At 37.6% G+C, this 23314-nt stretch overlaps 2 protein-coding genes across 4 annotated transcripts in view; one reads left to right on the forward strand and one right to left on the reverse strand.

Annotated features, from left to right (window-relative positions):
• The window catches only part of ESR1 (estrogen receptor 1), a 230329-nt gene that overhangs the window by 76573 nt on the left and 130442 nt on the right, over positions 1-23314 (forward strand). For 2 of the 3 annotated variants that reach the window (XM_087882848.1, XM_060692286.2), the window contains one exon: positions 13095-13600. In XM_087882848.1, coding sequence (XP_087738974.1) covers positions 13167-13600 — 434 coding nt within the window. In that variant the 5' untranslated portion in view covers positions 13095-13166. Of the gene's footprint in view, positions 1-11224; positions 11386-13094; positions 13601-23314 lie in introns of those variants that run through there. The other variant, XM_087882847.1, reaches the window with a different exon arrangement.
• The window catches only part of LOC148116845 (uncharacterized), a 40900-nt gene that overhangs the window by 3939 nt on the left and 13647 nt on the right, over positions 1-23314 (reverse strand). Inside the window, exons 2-4 of the mRNA XM_087882849.1 lie at positions 17339-17439; positions 15507-15648; positions 12980-13133 (exon numbers count right to left, since the gene is read on the reverse strand). Of these exons, the coding sequence (XP_087738975.1) occupies positions 12980-13133; positions 15507-15648; positions 17339-17344 (302 nt within the window). The 5' untranslated portion in view covers positions 17345-17439. The remainder of the gene's footprint in view (positions 1-12979; positions 13134-15506; positions 15649-17338; positions 17440-23314) is intronic.

The raw sequence follows: 23314 nt of genomic DNA on the forward strand, positions 1-23314 counted from the left end.
CAAGAAAAGTTGTAAAATGGGGCAAAATGCACTAAACAAATGTCTCACTCAACAACAGAAATTCTGGGCTCAGTTGTGGTCGTATGTCAAGGACTCCCGTATTGATCCAATTGGAATGTTCTCAAGTTTGGTTTAAACTTCGAAAAAAATCAGTTCAATGATCAATGTTCATAAGAGATTAAGTGACATCAGTGATACACTGAAAGTAAATCAATTCTCAGGTCTCCATCTGAGGCGACTTGAAAAATGTTTTTACATATTCTAACAAGCAGATGTTATAAGAAGATGTAATATGGTACCAACCAGTGGTGGGTTCCTCCCGGTTCCTCCCGGTTCCGCCGAGCCGGTAGTGGTTATGATATGATGTCACCGGACCGGTTCTGTTCCCCCGCTCCTCCCCCCGCATTATTCTTACCTTTTATTTGCCCCCACCCCCAATCTATTGCTGCCTCCTGAGTCCCAGCTGATGGGCTATAAGGACATCTGCCATTGTAGTAGTAGACCAGTGCCTGCAAAAATACATGAGTAGACCAGTATCTGCAAAAATAAATGGGTAGATCGGTACAGCTCTGCAAGCAGTTAAAAGCCTGGTAGACCAGTACTTCTGCTAAATCCTAAAGAATTGTCACACGACCATCAAGCCAAGCCCACAAAATAAGCCACGCCTACAGAACCGGTAGTAAAAAATTTTAGAACCCACCCCTGGTACCAACTTGCGAGTAGGAGTGTATTCTGATGTTTCTATTTCCTCTAGGGCCAATTACTGTCAGTGTTGCTGGGACGGAGTGGTCTAGCCCTAGAGTCCAATTCGGCCCTCTTCCTGCTTTTTTTTAAACAACTACAGGGAATTGCTGGGGGAGGAAATCCATCAGCACTGGATGCAATATCATCAGTATGCTGATGTATTTATTTATTTTCTATAGCCACCTATTTCAACCAAGTGACTGGCAGCAAGCAATTCTAAAACATTTAAATGTATTAAAAACAGTACAAAATAAGTATATACAAAAGCCAAGAAAATTATCATAATAATTATTAAGTACAAGTAGTCCTCGACTTACAACCACAACTGAGTTCAATATTTATGTTGCTAAGAGAGTTAAGTGAGTTTGCCGCATTTTACAACTTTTCTTGCCACGGTTGTTAAGTGAACCATTACATTTGTTAAGGTAATAACCCGGTTATTAAGTGAATCTGGATTCCCTTTTGACTTTGCTTGCTTGTCAGAAGGTCGCAAAAGCTGATCGCGTGACACCAGGACACTGCAACCCTCATAAATATGAACAAATAATTCTATAATTATCTATTGACTATTAGAATGGAGGAGGAGCAAGTAAAAGAAACCATGATAGCATTGGCCAAAAACTTTGGGTATTCTATAGAATTGGACAAATGGTAAAAGTTGTGGGATAGAAACTATAAATTGACAATGTCCACTGCATAAAAAGAAAACCAATACAAAATACAAAAGGGATGCGGTGGCTCAGTGGCTAAGATGCTGAGCTTGTCGATCGAAAGGTTGGCAGTTCAGCGGTTCGAATCCCTAGTGCCGCGTAATGGGGTGAGCTCCCGTTACTTGTCTCAGCTTCTGCCAACCTAGGAGTTAGAAAGCACTTAAAAAAATACAAGTAGAAAAATAGAGACTACCTTTGGTGGGAAGGTAACAGCGTTCAATGCGCCTTTGGCGTTTAGTCATGCCGGCCACATGACCACGGAGACGTCTTCGGACAGTGCTGGCTCTTCAGCTTTGAAACGGAGATGAGCACCACCCCCTAGAGTTGGGAACGACTAGTACATATGTGCGAGGAGAATCTTTACCTCTACCTATACAAAATGTTTTAAAGATGGCATTTCCCTCCAGCAAGATTAGCTAGAATGTTTAAGAATAAGTCTGCCAGTGTTGGAAGTCCAACCAAATCCTGGGATTGTACTACCACATGTGGTGGACATGCCTGAAAGCAAAAAAATATTGGACTAAAATACATACCTGGATAGAAAAAATGATAAAGGAACATATACCGTACCTTCCGCCGGGCTCTGAAGACTTTTTTATTTCAGCAAGCCGGGCTGGGTTAAAAATCTTTTAATTGGGGAATTTTATGGGTAAGGGGTTTTAAATTGGGGAAGCCAAAGGTAAATTTAATTTCGTTTTTATAGTATTTTAATGTTTATATTGTATGTTTTTTAATTTTGGCTGTTCACCGCCCCGAGTCCTTCGGGAGAGGGGGCGGTATAAAAATTTAAAAAATAAAATAAATAAATAAATAAATAAATATAGATTTAAAACCAAAAATATTTCTGTTGGGCATTATACCCAAATGAAAAATACAGTAAAAAGAATGTATATTTAATAGTACATGTGTTAACAGTGACCAGAATCGTGTTTGCACAACACTGGAAGGGCGAGGAGATCCCTACAGAAGAAAAGATAATAACAAAAATCTTAGAATGTGCAGAAATGAATAAACTGACACCTGAAATTAAAGAAAAGGAAGACACTGAATATTTTGACATATGGGATCTGTTCTATCGATGGTTAAATAAGAGAAACAGAAGTTAGTACTTCTAAAATTACAGGAGAAAGAATAATTTCACTATTAGGGTTCATTATTGTAACTTATGAATTTTGATTAGTATTAATAATTGATATGCATTAATATGCTGAGAGGAAAACACTGTCATTACGAGATTACTACTAGAAATTATTATTATTACTATGATGAGTATTACTCAAAAGAATTGTAACCAGACAACACACTGTTTATATGGATATTGAATATGTTGCTCTTTCTATTTATATTTTTTAAAAAATGAACAAGTTGCCAAGCATCTGAATTTTCATCATGTGACCATAGGGAAGCTGCAACGGTCGTAAGTGTGAAAAAATGGGCATAAGTCACTTTTTTCAGAGCCGGTGTAACTTTGAACGGTCACTAAACAAACTGTTGTAACTTGAGGACTACCTATCAAGACAAGAAGCGGGGCCCTTGGTTATACATTTGTGCCCCTGGCCAATCAAGTGAGCTTGTCAAAGTATTGTCTCAGAGGGTAAATTCCTCATATGGAATTGAGGGTATGCTCACAAAGCTGAAATATACAATGGACATCTGCCATTGTAGTTTCATTAAAGTATCCAAAATCAAGCACATAGCAAGACCCGTGTTTGGAAAAGGTAGATAATGTTACTTCCACCTGGGAGCAGGGAAAAAAACCCCCTAAAGTTAGCTAGTCAAACAGATTGTGTTTGTGATGCTCACGTACTGATGTGCCATGTTAGGAGTTGCAGTAACAATGACTACATTCTTGGAAGAGAGGGAACCTTCTGCTTTTGAAGACATCACATCTTGTGTTAGTGATGCTGTTCTTTTGTACCTTTTGAAGTAGTTGGTAAGCTTCATGTAAGTAATCTTTACAATAATCTTGAATCCCTGGAAATAATTACTCCATATTGCAGCTGTGTGTGTATGTGTGTGTGTGTGAGAGAGAGACAAGAATAACGGTTTGTCCAATAATAGCTAAATGAATTCATGCCTGATTTATATTTTAGAAATGTTTATAAGCTGATTTTCAAGTCCAAGCCTTCACAACACAACATCACAGAAAGGAATTTATTAGGTTCACCAGGAAAATATACTATTATTATGAGAAAGCTGTTGGAAGGTCACATAAGCCTCACTGTATTTCTGCATCTGTTTTTTATTTAATAATAATAATAATAAAAAAGAGAATGGCTGAAGTGGATCAGGGCCACACAGGATGTGTAAGGAGAGATTTAATTATTCCCTCTCTACCTATGAACCTTCCAAATTTTGTGCCTCCCATCTGGCACTTAGAGATTTACTAGTACTACCTCGTGTATATGTTTATATGTAAATTTCAGGGGACTTACGTACGGGGAGGAAAATATTACATGCCACAATCCCCATTTGGTTTAGACTGCAAAACTGACTTTTGCATTTACAAATCCTAAAACAGATAGAATAGGCCAGTGATGGCGAACCTATGGCACATGTGCCGGAAGTGGCACACAGAGCCATCTCTCCAGGCATCCCAGCCATCACCTGTTGCTCTTCTGGGTCCTAGCGCCGCCAGCTGGTCTTCGCACATTTAGGAGTGCCAGAAACTGGAAGACCAGGTGACTGGTGCGCATGTGCACACCGGAAACCGGAAGCTCAGCTCCACACCGGGGAACTCTTTTGGTATCTGGCACTCCCACACGTGCGCCCCGGGGAGCTGCTCTTCCGGTTTCCAGAGCTTCCATATGCATGCACTCCCACATTGGCACTCAGTGCCGAAAAGGTTCGCCAACACTGGAATAGGCGCTATCCCAAGAAAAGACATAGCTATTTTAAAAGTTGCAGACAGGTGCTGTGTTGGCTCCCGCTGTAACAATGTAAACCAAGTCTTTAAAACCTGGCTCTGTCCCCAGACTGAGTTAGAAGGAGTAAGTAGACTCTGGTGGCTGGGGGGTGGGTTGGTCCTTTAACTGACTGTTAATTTTCTCTAGACTGTGCTTTGATGATCTATTTTCTGCTTATATTGTGTTTTATTTTACTTTGTAAGCTGCCAGGTGTTGTAGCAAATTGGGCATCTTATCAATCTCAAATCTCATAAATCTCGTAAATGCCATAAATAACTAAATGTTTGCATTCCTAAACGCCTTAAAGCATGGTGTGTGTGTGTGTGTGTGTGTGTGTGTGTGTGTATTGAATTATTATAATTATTTGCAGATTCTGTATTTGCAAATCTGCCTACTTGCTAAAATGCATTTGTAACCCCAAAATTAACACTTGCAGCACTCCAGTGGACATTTGTGGAAATGCGCTGAAAAAATTGACTTGCCTTGACGTTCGCATTTCCAACTGAGGTTGAACAAGATGACACTCTGCCTTCTTGTTACAGTTCTCATGCAGTAAAGAAATGAGCTGTATTTCCCTTGGGATCAATGGTTCAGTATCCACAACTTTATAAAACAGAAAGTGCTATAAAGAGGACTTCTTAAAGAGCATTCTCTATAATGAGAATCAACTGTATTTAATAGACTGTGAAGCATTGCATGGCCTGACTACATACTTAGTAGAGACTGCCCTTTTGACCCTGAGCCCCATGGAGCCATTAGTACTTCTAAGAAAAGGCAGTCTTGATGAGAAGACAACTCAGATGTAATTCAGTTGGAAAGAAAGTTCAGTTACTTGATGTTGCCACCAAAAGACTTCTCATGCTCATCAGGATACATATATGGATCTTCTGAAAGCCAGTAGGGAGCAGTGATTAAGGAGCTTAAGGGCGAAGACCCAGGTTCTAGCTGTCCTTTAGGCCCAGAAGCCAGCTTGGTGACCCTGTCTGAAGCAGATCAGGGTCACACAGGATGTATAAGGGGATATTGAATTATTCCCTCTCTAGCTATGAACCTTCCAAATGTTAATGTCTCCCATCATTTGCAAGAGTGCCAGCCACTCATTCCCTTTAAGCCTTAAGTATTGTCAGGCTCTGTGACAGCTGGCCGAGAAGCAAAACCCTTTGCCACAACATGCATTGATTGCTTCACTGTGTGAACGGCAGAGGGCACAGTGCAAAACAAGAGGACACTGCTATCAAGTGGAGCAAATGCTAGAAAACAACACACACTCTTAATGTGTTTTCTATACTTTTTAGTTCGACTATGAGTGAAAAAGAAAATTCAACTGTTAGTACCTTCAGCAAACCAGTGTTGTTGGTTTCAGTTTTGCTCCCTACCTCTTAGCTTAAGTTTTTTTTTGCTTTATATTGTCTCATTCATACTGAATTCATTCATAATGATGTTGTATATTACTGTTCTTCTAAAGACAGCATCTGCAAGATGGAATTCAGACAGAGTCTGGGACTAATCAAATTTTATATCTAACTACTATGATAGAGTTTTGTTGCATACTTCAGGCTGCTTATTTGTGGTTTCCCTTCCAATGATGAATGGGACTGGAGACAAACTGCCTGGCGCAGTTTGATAACTCATCATGGCTAGCAAGCTAGAGGGTCTCTCTATCTGTATGTGTCTCTGAATGAGTGACAGTTTTCTACTGAAAAATTATGATAGTTCATCTTGCAATTTCATATGATATTTCAGTGGATGAGTGTAGAAATAACTTGACCACAATACATATTCTAATGCTGCAAGCGTTATCCTCTTTCATAGCATGGTAGTCAAGAACTGAAGTCTAACTCCATATAGATGTCCACAGGCAGGATAGAATAGGAGGCAAATGAGAAAATTTATTGTGTTGTTGCAATGCAAACTCAACTCCTCACTTATTTGTAGGCAACATCGCAACACAAGTATGAAAGGGCAGAGCTTGCACCATGATGTTACAAAACACATTTCATCATCTTGGCATTGCTCTGTTAGAGACAGACATTTGTGTGAGTCTTTGTCATTTTACTGAAAGAGAAGCAATTTTGATTCCATTTTCCTTTGATGGAAATAAAATGAAATGAAAAAGCCTATTCCTTTCACTGGAGAGTTATAATCCTACACCTTTCTAGTCTTTCAAAAAAAAAAAAAGTAGATATTTAGATATTGATGGAGCATGATAAACATGGCAATCTTTACTTAATTATTGGAATCAATGTATTCTTGTTTAAAAGGGAAGAAAAATCAATAGCATGATTCAGTGTAAAATATCTTCTATTCATATCAAAATGTAAAATTTCAAGCTTTTTGCTCTGGAGGATACTTAAACATGTTTTCTTCCCAGCATAAATGTAAGTTAAAATCAGGATAGTTCCCTTCCTCTTCCTTCTCTTCTCCCAGCTGGAAGATATAACGTATAATAAAGGTACATGCAGTTATTTTCACATTTACTAAGTTCATATCCCAACCTTACCTAGAACATTGTAGTATATAATAAACACATACACATGAAAGAGTAGAATCTCAATAATTTGTTTTTCAGAGCCAATTGAAATGCTGGAAATAGGCTCTGCTTCATTCTCATTCTATATATTAATATTTGCTTAGCAACATCCTTGTGATTCCCCTGCTCCCAAAGAGTTTAAAGCAAATTCTTTTAAAACATCTGTAGTCTTGTCCTAAAATAGTTCTCTCACCTCTGAAATTATAAAGTTTAGCTAAGTAATCACACTAGTTGTTTTCAGGTTTGTTAAGGTGAAAAAATCATTTATGCTATTTAGTGTGCAGTTATTTGTTGATTTTTTAAAAAATGCTACATTATGCGAGAGAGATAATGAGAAAGTGCACCGAAAGGTCTTTGACTGGGTACATTACTTAACAGTGTTCCTTTCTTGTAAAAGCAATTAGGAGTTTTGTGACATGTAAAAAAACCTACAGATTGACTCTTGCCTTTTCCATGCATCTGATTAAGTGGACTATGATGACAATTTGTGCAATTGTGTTATGAGTCTTTAGGGTTTCACAAGACTACTCATTTGGTAGAAAGAAGACTATCATAATTATCCTCTGGTAATGATAACTCTTTCTTTAGCTGTCTAATTTAAAGAGTGATGAACTTCAAATTCTAAAGCTAAAATAAGTTAAATTCTTTAAATTGTGAACATTTTCCTTAAACATATAGGAGACATGTCTTCATTTGAACTTTGTTCTAAAAGACTTTCTAGGGATTTTTTGCAGTCTAGATCTGAAGTCCTAGTTGAGCACATCAACAGAAAAAAAAAAGGAACTAGAAGAATTGATCCAATACTGCTTCCAGTCATTCTCACCATCCTAGGCCATCATCATTCAGAAATACCTGTTTCCTTTCACCTATTGTTTCCAGGATATCTATAACAACACATCTGTTCCTGAAGACCCACACTGCTGGACTGATTCCTAAACCTCCATTTTTCTTGAGGTTCTTGTGGGTAATCTTTTGAAAAACACCACTTGAGGACTGAATACTCTTACAGTCACAGCCACCATGGAAATATAAGCAACGTAATCAAACCCATCTCCTGAAGCTCATAAAACGTAACCACATTACTCAAGAGAATGCTTTTGGAAAGAACATATTTTTAACAAGGAAGGATATGCTTGAAAAGACTTGTAAAGAAGAACAAGTTGCTCAGTAAACCTTTTTGGCAGACATTCTGCCTCAACCAGGTTATTTTTCTCAGCTGTCCCACTACTTCATATTTTATATCTCAAATGCTATTAATAAATACACCATTGGTAGCAAAGGAATAAGTGGATACAGAAACTTTCTTTGGCTCCGTATATTGCATGTATCAAGAGAGGTATATATTTAGACAGTTTTGATCTTCTGTCATAAATCACTTGTTTTTCTGCTTTGTCTCAAGAAGTGTAGCTACTTATACTTGAACAGAGCTCATTAGCCATTTGTTTTACTTTAAATACCTGGTGGGTTATTATCCCCCCTTTATGTATATATTTATTCAGCAGTTTGCTTTTGCTGAGTTTTTGCACTTTTTTGTAGGCAATAAGCATAAATACTTACTTATAAAAGCTTGTTAGCGGTGGATGTCTGAATGAATACATGGACAGATCTAAAAATTATGGCCATATTTAAATCCATTTGATTTTATAAATACTTATTGGGTGGCGTTAACTTTTGAAACAAATGACTCGGCTCCAATCATACAAATGATTTTGCAAAAACCTCAGCAGCCTTTGAGCAAATGACAGATGTCAAGCCTTACCATTTCTGTGAGGAAAGAACATACCACCAAAAGGAAGATGATCCTGAATTTCAAAATGGCTGTCCCTCAAGAATGACAGTGGAAAAAACGAATGCAAACCCACTCAGATATCCTATTAGTTACATGTAGTCGTCACTTAGCTGTAGAACTAGACGTATGACAGGTCCTCAAAGTTGTGGACATCAGTATCCCCATGGTCATGTGATCATGATTTGGGTGCTGGGCAACTAGTGTGCATTTATGACATTTGTAGCATGCCACATTCATATGATTACCATCTGAGACTTTTACAGCTGGATTCCAAGAAGCAAAGTCAATGGGGAAGCCAGCAGGAGGTTAAAAGTCATAGTCACATGACCTTGCACCAGAGGTGGGTTTCAGCAGGTTCTGACCAGTTCTGGAGAACCTGTAGCGGAAATTCTGTGTAGATCGGAAAACCGGTAAATAGCACCTCTGACTGGCCCCGCCCCCATCTATTCTCTCTCTCCCGAGTCCCAGCTGATCGGGAGGAAATGGGGATTTTGCAGTATCCTTCCCCTGGAGTGGGGTGGGAATGGAGATTTTACAGTATCTTTCCCCTGGAGTGGGGTGGGAATGGAGATTTTACAGTATCCTTCCTTTGCCATGCCCACCAAGCCACGGCCACCAAGCCATGCCATGCCCACCAAGCAACACCCAGAGAACCGGTAGTAAAAATTTTTGAAACCCACTACTGCCTTGCACGTAATGACTGTGGCTGATTTGCTTCAAGGCCACAGCTGGAACTGTCATCAGAAGTTGATGCGGTCACATGACATCGGTTTTGATGACCATGCGGCATAGCAAAAGAGTTTCTAGTCCCTATTGCTGTCAGTAAATGAGGACTTCCTCTACTCTGTTCCCTTAACTTTTCAGCTCAGTAGACAACTCCCACCTCAATCAATCCAGGTCATACCCAAAACAAAAGTGCGTATGTGACACATTTGCATTTTTACAAATATGTACACTCAAATATGCTCAAAACTAAAAAAAAAGGCAGGAGCCCCCAAAACAATTACAATGCATATTAACTGAAATAATAGCAACTGATTAAAAACAACTGGCAATGAAACAAGGTACCTCATGTGCCTGTCTGCACAAACCATTGTTTCACATACTAACTACTATTCCATCACTCATTTACTTACTTACACACAGGAGATTGTAAACTCAAGGACACCTATGGATTCCTTCTGTCGTAAGTCCTATGGAGTTCTGAAGCGCTCAGTCCCACATAATTAAGTTTCTGATTTTTGGACATGTTTAAAAAGAGTACTAGCCCTTTTTTGTTCCCCCCCTTCTCCTCTGTGTCCTTGATTTATGGCCACAATTGAGCCCAAAATTTCAGTTGCTAAGGCAAGATAGTTGTTAAGTGAGTTTTGCCCCATTTTATGGCCTTTCTTGCTACAATTGTTCAATGAAACATTACTTACATTAAATTAGTAACATGGTTGTTAAGCCCACTGATTTTGCTCATCAGAAGGTCACAAAAGATGATCACATGACCCCCAGGACACTGCAACCATCATAAATACATACCAGTTGCCAAGTATCTGAATTATGATCATGTGGCCATGGCGACGCCGAAATGGTCGTAAGTGTGCAAAACAGTTGTAAGTCAGTTTTTTTCAGTGCAGTTACCATTTCAAACAGTCACTAAACGAATGGTTATAAGTTGAGGACTACCTGTATAGTGATTGAGGACTGCAATACCCAGTCTTCCCATCCATGGAAATGCCGGTGATTAAGGTTCTGAATTTTCTTGAGTCCTCACTGGAATGGACAACCATATGGCCAGAGAAGGCTTTTATTCTCTCCACAAGGGAGATACATAGCCTCACGAGCAAGAAGGTAGACCTAAAGACATTGGGGGTGCCCTCTTGAAGCAAAGGCACTGCTTTCTTCTCTGTTTCTCTGTCCTTTCTTCTATTGGCTTATCCTTCCATTTCCTACCTTGCTCCCTTGCTTTCAGTAGCGCCTTCCATTTTCCCTGTGCTCTCAATGAATGTATTTCAGCCTATGTGCATTTCAACTATGCTGCACAGAACGACAATTTCAGTAAAATTGGTATAGTTGTTATGTTGTTATGTTAGGGATGGTACATGATTAGATGCTAGTCATGGAGCCTGAGTTTCCCACTATTTCACAGCTGCAACTATTTTATAATCGCTTTCCAGTCATCTGGACCTTCTATTCTGTGGACACCTTAATGCCCCCTGTTTGCTCTTGACTTCAAAGCGAGTCTTTTTTCTTGTACCATGATAAAACTGCATTTAAAAAAAAAAACCACACCATCCATTCATCATACAGGTCTTTTTAAATCGTTAAGAAATTATGTAATTGTATTTGTGGTAATCTGTAACCTGTTTTCTGCTACAGGATTGATTCCAGCTTTGAAATAATTGCCAGCTGAAACATCTGTTTGTTTAACTAGTCTTCTGTAGGAGAGTATAACACTGCAACATTACATGATTGGCTGAACAAATAAACTTTCTGCATGCATTAGCTAGCCTTTAACTTAGAGCTTTTATGTAGCAATGCTATTCCGTTTCGAATTTCAGAAGATGCATGAGCAGAGAGTTTCATTGCTGTCTCATGAAAACTGTCAATACATGAACACAGACCTATCCATTGATCGGTTCACTTGTTCTCGAAGTGTATGCTTGCACTGTATTCAGATTGGTAGAATTTCTCTAGGATCTGCCTCTCTATAGTGAGGTATGTGACTTCTCTTTCTTTCTTTCTTTTTCTTTCTTTCTTTTTCAAAATTTAAACTAGATGAGAGCAATAAAAAACTACACAAATAGATCAAGACTTCAGATTTTTAGAATAATACTTGAAATAATTTTCAGTCATGATAATTAGAAATGTTTTAGCAGTTGTTTGAAAAATTATAGTTATGACCAATGCCATGTTGGGACTGCTTTGCTGTATTTCGAGAAAATCTAGGACTTCATTGGATTTCAGATACTGTTAATCTGTGTCCTGCAGAATTGTCAAATATATGTTGCATACTTAACAGAGACATTTTTGTCATGATTCATAACATTGTTTTAAAACTATTTCTTATCAGAACTGATTATCAGTTCAGAACTGATTATCACTACAGTCCTGTGCATGTATAATATATGTCTAACTAAGCAAGAGATTTTAGAGTACATAATAAAAAAATCTTCTTTGAAATAACCTAATCTGATTAATTCAAATTGGCTAACTAAAATTTGACTATTTTAGTATTAGGGAAAAAATAAATTGTATCAGCTATTATATTACTATAAACATTTATGAATGATGTAGAAGTACATAGTTATCCATTGGCAAAAATAGGCTGGACAAATAAATTATTTTATAGAGTTAAGTGTATGATATAGTAAAATAAATATTTTAATTCTCTTTTAATTACTTTTTATTTGAGTGTGCCAAAATCTATTTATGTTGATATTTCCAAAATGATATTTTTTAATCTCCAAACTAAAAATGTAATGGGAAACTCAAAAACTCCAAATGAGCATTATTTTTGCTGGATTTCTCTTCTTATAGCTAATGTGCAATTATGTGACCGGTGCATGTTTAGTTTTCATTTCTATATATTTTGCTTCATTTTAAATTCACATCAAAGACTTATGCTGATAATAAGTATGAGACAACAGCAAGTTTAACTTATCTTTCTTTTTTCCTTTTCTTTCTTTTTTCTTTTTTAAAAAAGCTACTGGGCTGTAGCTAAATAACAGAAATCAGGATAACTGCAGCAAGCAAGTATGTTTGTGTGCCTTTTCTCCTACATAGATATAGTCCACCCTTTCATTTCTGTTTGCTGGAATTTGATGGTTTGTGGCTGGCTGCACCCAGGAGCAAGTGCAGCCACACAAACACATTTTGCCATACTGTATCTCTGTTACACTGTAGTCCTATTCAGGGTCATTGCACTGTACACATTACATATTTCTAGCAAACATGAAGATGAACAAAACAAGGAGTGTAGATAAGCGGAGATAAATTGGAGCCAGTTTATTACTAAATACAGTGTAAAATGGACAGAGCTTTGAATCGGCGCTGCTCTAGACTTTTCTCCTGTGCCTGTTTTTGACTGCTGGGACCTCATATAGTGAAAAATTAAATGACTAGAATAGTGGAACAATTATTTGGTAGAGATCCAGAAGCAATTGTGTTTGGAGTGATGTTTAAACCAATGTCAGGAAAGGCAAATACCTGGCTCAATGCCAGCACCTTTGTAAAGCATATTAGCTCAGATGAAAAGTTAGACTCCGAGGCAGAAAGAGAGAGCCAAAGAGCTCCCGGTGCTTATACTCACCTTGCTTGTGTCTTCTTCTGGGCTGGGATTAGCTGGATACATGCATGGTTGCATAACGTGGCTGAGGAGCACACTTTTGCCAAATGCTTCCATTCGATTTCTGCTCCCTTTCCAGGTGGACAGCCGGCTGCTGATTCCTCTTCAAGCACGGAACCTAGATAATGCGACGCATTTACTGCCACTGACAATGACCATGACCCTTCACACAAAAAGCTCCGGTGTTGCCTTATTGCACCAAATACAAGGCAATGAATTAGAGCCTCTTAGCAGACCACAGCTGAAGATTCCTCTGGAACGACCGATCAGCGAAATGTATGTGGACAGCAGCAAGACTGGGGGGTTTAACTACCCAGACGGTGCTGCCTACGATTTTTCCACTGCCGCTCCAGTGTACAGTTCGACCAGCCTCAGTTATGCCCCTACGAGTGAATCGTTTGGCACCAGCAGCCTGGGAGGATTTCATTCCCTGAACAATGTTCCCCCAAGCCCTGTTGTCTTTTTACAGTCGGCTCCACAACTTTCGCCTTTTATTCATCACCACAGCCAACAGGTACCTTATTACCTTGAGAACGAAGCAAACAGTTTCGCCATGAGAGAAGCTGCCCCAACAGCGTTCTACAGGTAAATCCTATAATTTCTTTCTTTCTTTCTTTCTTTCTTTCTTTCTTTCTTTCTTTCTTTCTTTCTTTCTTTCTTTTCAAAAAAAATACAGTATATAAAAAGTTAAGGCAAGGAAGGGGGAAATTCAATGTTAGGATGGGTATGCCTTCAGGATGGTTGAGTCACTGCTGAATAATTAGACATTGTGTTAGCGTCTTGAAAATTAAAAATCTCTGTTATGACTATTAAGCAACTATTGTTGCTGTGTATGCTAGAAATGGAGTGTTTATGAAACACAAATCAGATTTCCAACAGAAAATCTGCAGCCTGGGGAAAAACCAGAACAGAAGCCCCAATACTGAGTTACAAAAACAATAAACTGAAGCAAAACAAAAACTCCCCAAAGTGGAGATGCCGGGAAATTAAAATGAACGATGCAAACTTCAGGTTTTGGCTCCTCTCAGTCCAGGCTGTTCCTGCTCTGAATTTATGTAGCTGAATTTGCACTCCATTGTTGGAAATATTTTGTTCCTTGTCTGCCTTTATATTGCACTGACTGATTTTTATATAAAACGTTCAGGGTACCTGATGATTCACCTTCATAAACAGTCACAACTGACATAATGAGAGCATAAAACGGACTTTGGAAAGTATATTTAAGGCTTTGGAATGGAAGGCTTTCTTTCTTTCTGCACACAGAGAGAAAGTCTGTGATTTAAAACAGTGTTTTCCAAATGTATTTTCTCTACAGAGTATTCTCTACTCTTCGTATTCTCATCGAAGAGTTAAGACTTAATTTTAAACAGTCACCCACACACTTTTAGGAAAACAAGGGGGAGTAACAGATCACTATTCTAGCAGCTGTAAAGAGGCTCTGGAGATCTTTGAAGTAGGTGGCTGCTGCAATGGTGTCAAGATAATAAAAACAAAACATAGCAGGCATTGTTTCACTCTGTCAGGTTTATAATTAGCTAATGCAGAATTAAAATGAAAAAATAAATACAGATATATGCACTATGCATAATGGATTTAGGATCAAGCTACCTATCATGCTATATTTGCAGTGCGCAGTTGCTCTTTTACTTTCTAATTATTCAAAAGCAAGTTTGTGTGGTTTCTAATCTGGGTCAAGACTGCCACATGTAGAGTAGAGATTTTAAGTTCATCTCGTAGCTATTTGTCTTCCTAGTTACTATCCATTAAAAAAGAAGAAACAGAGCCTCCGTTGGTTCTTGAATGAGAATTTGGACAAAAGACAGCGGGACAAACGTGTGTGTGTGTGTGTGTGCATACCTACACACACCCGCACACAGAATAGGCAGCAGAATTTAACATAAATGCATAAAAAATATGTCTGCGTTACTGAAAAAAATATCGGATCTGTTCTCCATTTGTTATTTTGTTTAATGTTCTGCAATAAAATATGGGCTTAATTTGCATAGGTGGAAGTGAACCTGTGTTAAATGTTAACTGTTCGGTTATTCTGCTTTTCACTTTCCATTCCTAGACATTTTAGAAAATTTGTGATTGCTGCTTCACAAACCATAATTGGTATGTGGTTGATTTTGTGCCCTATTTATACCGCAGAATATTTTTTAAAAAATCCTTGAACTCTGGGTTAAATACTGCCGTCGCTAATTTTAAACATTTAGCTAATATTAAAAATTACACTCTTTCTAGATATTGGTCAGAAATGAAATCAAACAGGTGAAATGACAGTTACCGAAAAAGAAAGGGAATAGAAATTGTGAAATCCTTGGTGTTCTCTGAGCTTGGTTGTTTTCTTGAAAATGTTTCATTACTTGAAAAGAAGTCAGTAACAGATCCAACAGATGCACTCATTTTGTAGGGATAACAAGAAAAACTTACTTTAACTACCAGATGAAAGACTGAAATCAGGAAGAAAGGACCTGAAAGTGTTTCTCACCTGAATGGAAAATTTGCCACGTGTAGTGAGACCACACGTGGCTTTTGAGGAATGGCCATATCTTGATATCTATGTTGGTGACTGTATAGGGTGGGAAAAAAGCACTCCATGTTCCCTCTCGGCATTGGTCTTCTTGGCAGCCCTAAAAAAAGCAGCACTTGATTAATACTGCACTTGAGGAATGCCCAATGCCTGTAATTCCATTAGCCCAAATCCTCAAAAGTGGGGATTTTGCTGAGAAACTTTGTTTAAAGTAGTAGCAGAAGATGATGGGTGTTTCCCCAGACAGATAGCATACAGAACGGCTCCCTATCATTGATTGCTTTGGGCAGTTTAAAGGAACTCAAAGACAAAGCTATGACTAGATACTTCTTTGTTTGAGCCTAAGGATACCATTCTCCTTCCATGTATAGGAGGCAGTATATTTATAGCAGATGTTAAGGACAATCACCTGAATTGCTGGCTGCTTCTCTTCATTGAAGGAGAAAACTGTATAGGCCATTTTAAGGACTTTGACCGCCAACATATTGACGTGGGTATATATCTTTGCTTTCAACAAGCTAGGGAATTTAGGAGGAAAACCTACCTCTGATGTTACCCAGATGTTTGCTATTCTAATTTTGCCCAAATAACCACTTGGACCCAAGGATCTGAGTTCTCTTTCCTCAATATATTTTTACTGGGAAAGGGAAGGGAAAATACTTGATATTCTAGGATGTGATCTTATCATTTGTAGTGGGACATAATATTTCCTTGTGGTGTAATTTTCTAATTCAGGAAATGGGAACATTTTAACAAATACGAGGATATAAGTGAATTTCAAAAGGTCTTAGCTTTCTCTTTAGATTTGCCTAAGGAGCAATAGGGAGCGTAGTGCATTTTGTTGCTATGACATTCTTCAGGTCCAAAAGATTTTGCAATCTTGTATCCGTTCATTTTTTTAATTAAATATTCTTGGTAAATTTAAAGACTCTGATATTAAGTTAAATTACTGCTCTGATTTGTTAATCTAGATGCTTTTAATAGCTATGCAGTGCTTGTAGCACCTGTGTCTTGAATTGGCCAGTGATATTATTTTAATAATTGCACAGTGCAATTCTGCACAGGTTTATTTAGAAATAAATCCAAATGGCCATCAGATTTATTCCCAAAAAGAGTGAGAACATGACTACTAGTTTATCTATCTGTCTCTTATATATTTGGTGCTGTTTTTTTTAAAGCTAAATTTTCATTAGCCTTGAAGAAAATAGTTCAGTCTTGATAAAGTGTTATTTATTATGTTTGTGGTCAGGAAATTTCTTTTGTGTATTTTCCTTCTATGATGGCTTCCTTTTTTGCAGATTTCTTTCATTTTATTTTAATTTTGGTAATGATAATATAATGGTAATATAACACATCCTGGAAATGATTCATTCAGAAATACAGTAAATTTCCCTGAAATGTATTGATTACAGCCTTGCCAAAATGATTGTATATTCACAATCTTCCTTGAATTATAGGGCTAGAAATGAATTATTCCCAGGTTCAGAGGTTGTGCTTTGCCTATGAATTTTAGTCTAATGCAAATTAAGTAGTATACTAGATATTAGAATTAGTTACTACAGATACTTTTTACCAGGAGTCTCTTATGAAGATGCTTCTATAAAAGATTATAGTTGTAGACTATGGTTTTTTTAATATCACATCGGCCTGAAATATGTACACTGGTAACATTGATAAGCTACTATTTCTACTGACACTTTTTTATTTTCCTAGTCTGCTATGAATTCACATTTTCCAGTATGCAGAGATCATAAAGATAATAGAGGAATGCTGTTTTTAAACTTCATTACCTTCATTCCTTCATTTTCGCCGTACACAGCTCTATGGAATTAGCTCATGGTGGCAGCCAAAGAAAAATGTTCTGTCTTCTACAAGGCTTTTCTTTTCTTGGCTGCAAAATGGGGGAAAAAAACATGATATGTATCCAACTGTTTTCACTTGGTGCAGATAATGATTGGGTTCACATTTTAATCTAGTTCGAATCTCCCCGCTCATCTTCCCATTAGCTTTGATGATATTAGAAATTACAGCTGGTTGTTTTAATAAAGCTTGAGTGTTGATTTCCACCTTTGGATATTTCATAAATAAAACATAGGAGATGGAAACAGATGTGCTAGAATCCTTATCTCACAATCGCTTTTCTGTAACTTTCCACTGACCACCCAGTTGTTGGATCTGAAGCAGAGGTGGGCTTCAGCAGGTTCTGACCAGTTCTGGAGAACCGGTAGAGGAAATTTTGAGTAGTTCAGAGAACCAGTAGTAAAAAGTCTGACTGGCCCCGCCCCCATCTATTCTCTGCCTCCCAAGTCCCAGCTGATCGGGAGGAAATGGGGATATTGCAATAAGTTTCTCCTGGATTGGGGAGGGAATGGAGATTTTACAGTATCCTTCCCCTGCCATGCCCACCAAGCCATGCCATGCCATGCCACGCCCACCAAGCCACACCCACAGAACCAGTAGTAAAAATTTTTGAAACCCACCACTGATCTGAAGGTACATGCAGTTCAGTGGCCTCTTAGTTGAGAGGAAGCGTTGCAATGTCTCATTGTCCAGGTTATCAGACTAGTCATGGGCATATAATCGAGCAGGATTTATTGGTAGAACTCTAAGTGATTTGCAGTAGAATAGCAAATGTCTCCCAATTGTTAAAAAACAATCAAGGTTAAATTATCTAAATCTAAATTAGACAGCCAATCCCTAATCCAGTGTTTTTCAACCTTGACAACTCTAAAATGTGTGGACTTCAACTCTCAGAATTCCCCAGCCAGACATCCTGTTCCTAACCCAACCAGTTCCTAAGGTTGAGAAATATTGCCCTAGTCTCTTATTTGATCTTATTTGAACATGTACTGCATGGATCATGGAATCCAACAGGATTGTTCTCCTGGAATCACCATGTTACATCTGCTTCCACTGCTTGTTTTTAGAGTTTTGTCCTCCCATGTACTAATCTGTTGATCAGCTGTATTATTCCTACTCATATTTTGGCCTGGTGATTTATCTCTAGATGGTTTCTCAATTCTTTGCATCTGCCTCTTTATTGTTCTTTCATTGCCCTTTCAAGTTGGGAATATTCACCAAGGTGAAGATGAACTAGAAAAATCTTTATTTGGTCTTGTTGAATAGCTGCTTTTTTGTGGAATGCTTTCTAGAGACATCTTAGCCATAACTAAGATAGGAGATGTGGTTGGCTATATCATTGGCTTCAGCCACTATGGCTGTTGGACTTAAAAGTTAACTTTTGTGCTATTTGTTAAGCTTCCTGTAAGAAATTGGAGTACCTTCTGCTCTCAAATGTATGGATGAAAGAACAGTCCAAAGAAGTATTTGTACCTTAGACAGCAACATTTATTATAAAGAGTTTTGGTAGCACAGTGGTTAGAATGCAGTATTGCAGGCTAGCTCTGCCCACAGCTAGGAGTTCAATTCTGACCAGCCGAAGATTGACTCAGCTTTCCATCCTTCTGAGATCAGTAAAATGAGGACCCAGATTGTTGGGGGCAATATGCTGACTTGATAAACCACTTAGAGAGGGCTATAAAGCACTATGAAGCAGTATATGAGTCTAAGTATTATTGCTAGGGCTATTACTATTTTGACCATTCGTTATTAAAATCCTTATTAGCGTGTATCATTATGCCCACCATTGTTTGTATCCTTCTATCAGATCAGGAAGTCTTTATATCCTATCCCATTGTTGGGTCAGTAAACTGTCCACAGCTTTCCTAAATACCTTCCATATGTCTTGGGTTCTCAGTCATAATAAGAGGCACCCTAGTTTAATCAAATAATTAGCTATAAAAATAACACTGGAATTAATAATGTTAGTAATGTGGAGGTGAGGGTGGCAAGAGAAAAACGATTTGCATGAATAATTTGGCCATCAGAGAATTGATGAGTACATTTGTATTCTACCTAATGGGGTTCTAATTAATGGGATTAGATTTAGCGCATGTTCATTATATTACATTATCATTTGTGAAAACAATGCAAGAATCTGCTGTATTTAAAAGATATGACCACTTTTGTTTATTTAGAAATGTTGTCTTCTGCAACATTTAATGCAATTTGAAACGGCCAAATACCTATTTTTAAAACTTATTACTGGACATAACTGAAACAGAATGAAGCATTTTTAAATCCAGTGTTTTACTTACATTTGTCCCACTGATAAGACTAAAAAGAGCTCAACTGGGCTGGAGTTTGGGCTAATTTCCACCCATTAGTATTTGTTGAAATATCCATGCAGGTGCCTTTGCGAGAAAATATGGCTTACCAATATGCTTCACAACATTGATAATTAATATTTAATAGTGTGCCCATTAGCAAAATGAATATTACTGTAGTTGACCTGTTCCCAGTTCCATCACTTGGAGCTTGAAACAGCATTGCTCAGCCAAGATGTCAAACACACGATTTTGTTTGCAGAGTCTGCTACAGTTTAGATTGCATAATTTGTGGAGCATCAAACAACTTGTCACAATGTAAAAGGCACACATCTTATTTTTACTTTCTTCTCTGAACAACATAGAACCTCCCCCCTCTTCTTTTTTTCTCTTCCTTCCCTTTAACTCTCTTATGCCCAAACTCACAGTTTTGCAGTAGGGTAGGGCTTTTTAATATATTATATGAATAATCTTAAATGCATAGATGATACTGTAAGCATAGATATACTAACACTTATGCATGGGGAATTATCATAGCTCAGTAGAAGTATTCTTCTCCATTCTTCCCATGTATCTGTTTCCAGAGAGGTATCATAATTAACTGTTAGCAGAAATTAAAAGTCTGTATATATTTCTTATATTGACAAACTGTTCATTTGTTCTGGATATTAAGAATTCAGATATTAAGGATTTATCCCATTGAAGTGAAGAGCTTCCCCCAACATAGAAATAAATAGATTTAACCTTCAAGGTAGCTATGTAATGAAAATGGTGATAAAATCTTTTGAAGTATAGAGGAATGTATATGAAAAAATGGTTATAGAAGTAATGATATGAAAACAATGTAATTTCTACCCATGTTTCCCCGAAAATAAGACTCTGTCTTATATTTTTTTGAACCCTGAGATAAGCGCTTGGCCTTATTGCCATGCGCTCAAAAGCCCGATTGGGCTTATTATCAGAGGATGTCTTATTTTGGGAGAAACAGGGTAAACTTTTCCCCTTTACTTCAATCAGGATGCCCTACACATCTTAAAATTCTATAAAACAATGTATTAACTAGAAATATATATATTTAAAAAATTGAAATGGAGTAAGAAATCATTCCATGAAAGTTTTCAAAACAGCATTAATTAGGACCCTGGTGTGAGTACATTGCATGCACATACGGAGCAAATATTTTTAATGCTTAAATTTGACTAATGTTTTTTTTTTTAATTTCCTTTAGAGAAGATGTTCCATTGAGGTGATGTTAAAAAAGAGTGTTTTCCCAATAACTACCTCAAATAGTCTCATCCTACTTTGTGATTAGATGACATATTTGGGCCATCAGATTTATTAGTTGTGGAATACTCTCAACTCTGAAATCTCCAGGAATAAATTACTTTAACTCAGCCCCAGTTCTCATAAAAGAGCAGAAGAATTATGTTGTGAAGAAAAAAGTTCAGGCATCACAATCCTACTTCCTAAAAAAAGCTAATACTGAAAAATTCTACCTTGAGGTAATTGTTAAGTATCAAATCCAGCCTGGTTCATACCTCACCTGCTAAGCAAATTATTGCATGATTATTATTAGTTTAGGGAGGTCCAGATATTAAATAGTAACTGTAAAGAGCTGTGTTTCAAAAGTTGCACTAAAAAAAAAATCTAGAATTTTGGCATCTTCTCCATGTCAACTAGAAGAAGGGACTCTGCAAAGAATTCAGAAATAAAATTGTCAGAAGGAAATTTCTTTTTTAACTAGTAGTAGCATAAAATATTACATGGAAAAAATCTTTTGATGTTGGGAAGTCAAAACAAAGCACTACAATCCACATTTGTTTTATTTTAGAAATGACTTTAAGTTTCCAGCTATCTCTTGTGTATTTGGATGACAGATGGTATAAAAAGATATAAAAAGCCACATGATTGGAATTAGAAGTATTTTCCATTGCAGTGTTGGCAATCATACATGGCACAGAACTGAACACGAGAATGGTGGTTATGAAATAAATCTGACTTAACAGCTTCATTCAAAGCAAGTCATATTTCTTGCCAGGCAACATAATTTTGAGGGATGAAAAAGTATGTCATTAAAATATATTTCTGCTCTTGAGTTTGTTTGGTTTTTTTAAGCAAATGGCGTATGGATGGAAGGAACACCTTGTGGTATACTTTCTATACTTTGTAGTTTGACTAAAAAAAATGCTTTATGTGTGATAATGTGTTGATTATCTTATGACCCACCCACTCAGTAAATTCTCTTCTGTGTTGTCCTCATTCTGGTGTATCCAGTTTGATCCACGGAAAGCGGGCAGGGCTTAGATCCCATGATTATAGTCAGCATCTTGACTTTTATTAAACACACAGACACACTCACTTGCACACACACATATACACATACCATCATGGACACCTCCAGACTTATTTTTTTTTCTCACTGCAAATGACTCTGGGGACATCGCTAGATCCTAATGTAGGATTGTACCTCTTACGCCAGTTTTCCACATTTGATGAGGTGCTGCATATTATACTCGACTCTCATTTAAATGATACTAAAGACTTATCTGGTTTGGAGATAAGCCCAGGTTACTCTCCCTTCCCCCTGGTTCAAAAAAGATTGCAAAAATCTCCAGGCATCATTTCCTAATCATTCTGAAATGTTGAAACATTTATTGCCAACTTTAAGCCCAAGTTATTTATGAATATTTATTTTGTTGAATTTGATGTTATCAAATGCATATGTTATTCTTTATATCATGTTGAGACTAGATGTCATAACTATATAGAAGAAGATTAAGTTTGACTATTGAGCCTAACTATACTGTTAAAAGGGAACCCCTTGAAAAAAATATTGTGACACAATATTTGATGCAGTTAGAAAGAAAACTACTGTACCTTGTTAGCCTTCCCTTTTCTATGGAGCTTAATGTATCAGGGATGTTCTTTCTCTTTGGTTTTGACATATTGATTGTGTATGGAATGTGGCTGGTTGGGTATTGCTTGATATCTTTCAGTATCAAACTATAATATGGAGGTCATAACATGGACCAATATTGTACAGCAGTAAGGACTGAGATCACATCTGCAAAATACTTCAAAGATTGCTTACTGTTCATGACAAAATATTTAGTAAAACGAGTCCCTTGATCTATCCAGGAAATATAGCTTGCTTATTCTAAAGCCTGGAATTAAACAGGTAATTGAAAAACATTTGAACTGTTCTGAATTCAAAACAACTATTTGCTATCATGGTCAGGGGCAGAGGTGGGTTTCAGCAGGTTCTGACCTGTTCTGGAGAACCAGTAGTGGAAATTTTGAGTAGTTCGGAAAACTGGTAAATACCACCTCTGACTGGCCCTGCCCCCATCTATTCTCTGCCTCCCGAGTCCCAGCTGATCGGGAGGAAATGGGGATTTTGCAGTAACCTTCTCCTGGATTGGGGAGGGAATGGAGATTTTACAGTATCCTTCCCCTGCCATGCCTGCCAAGCCACACCCACCAAGCCATTTCATGCCCATCAAGCCACACCCACAGAACCGGTAGTAAAAATTTTGAAACCCACCAGTGGTCAGGGGTGACATGATAGCAGTGTTCCAATATTTAAGGGGCTGTCTCAGA

This window comes from Pantherophis guttatus, chromosome 1 (assembly GCF_059756535.1).
Source record: "Pantherophis guttatus breed Tessera chromosome 1, ASM5975653v1, whole genome shotgun sequence".
Classification (NCBI taxonomy): Eukaryota; Metazoa; Chordata; class Lepidosauria; order Squamata; family Colubridae; genus Pantherophis; species Pantherophis guttatus.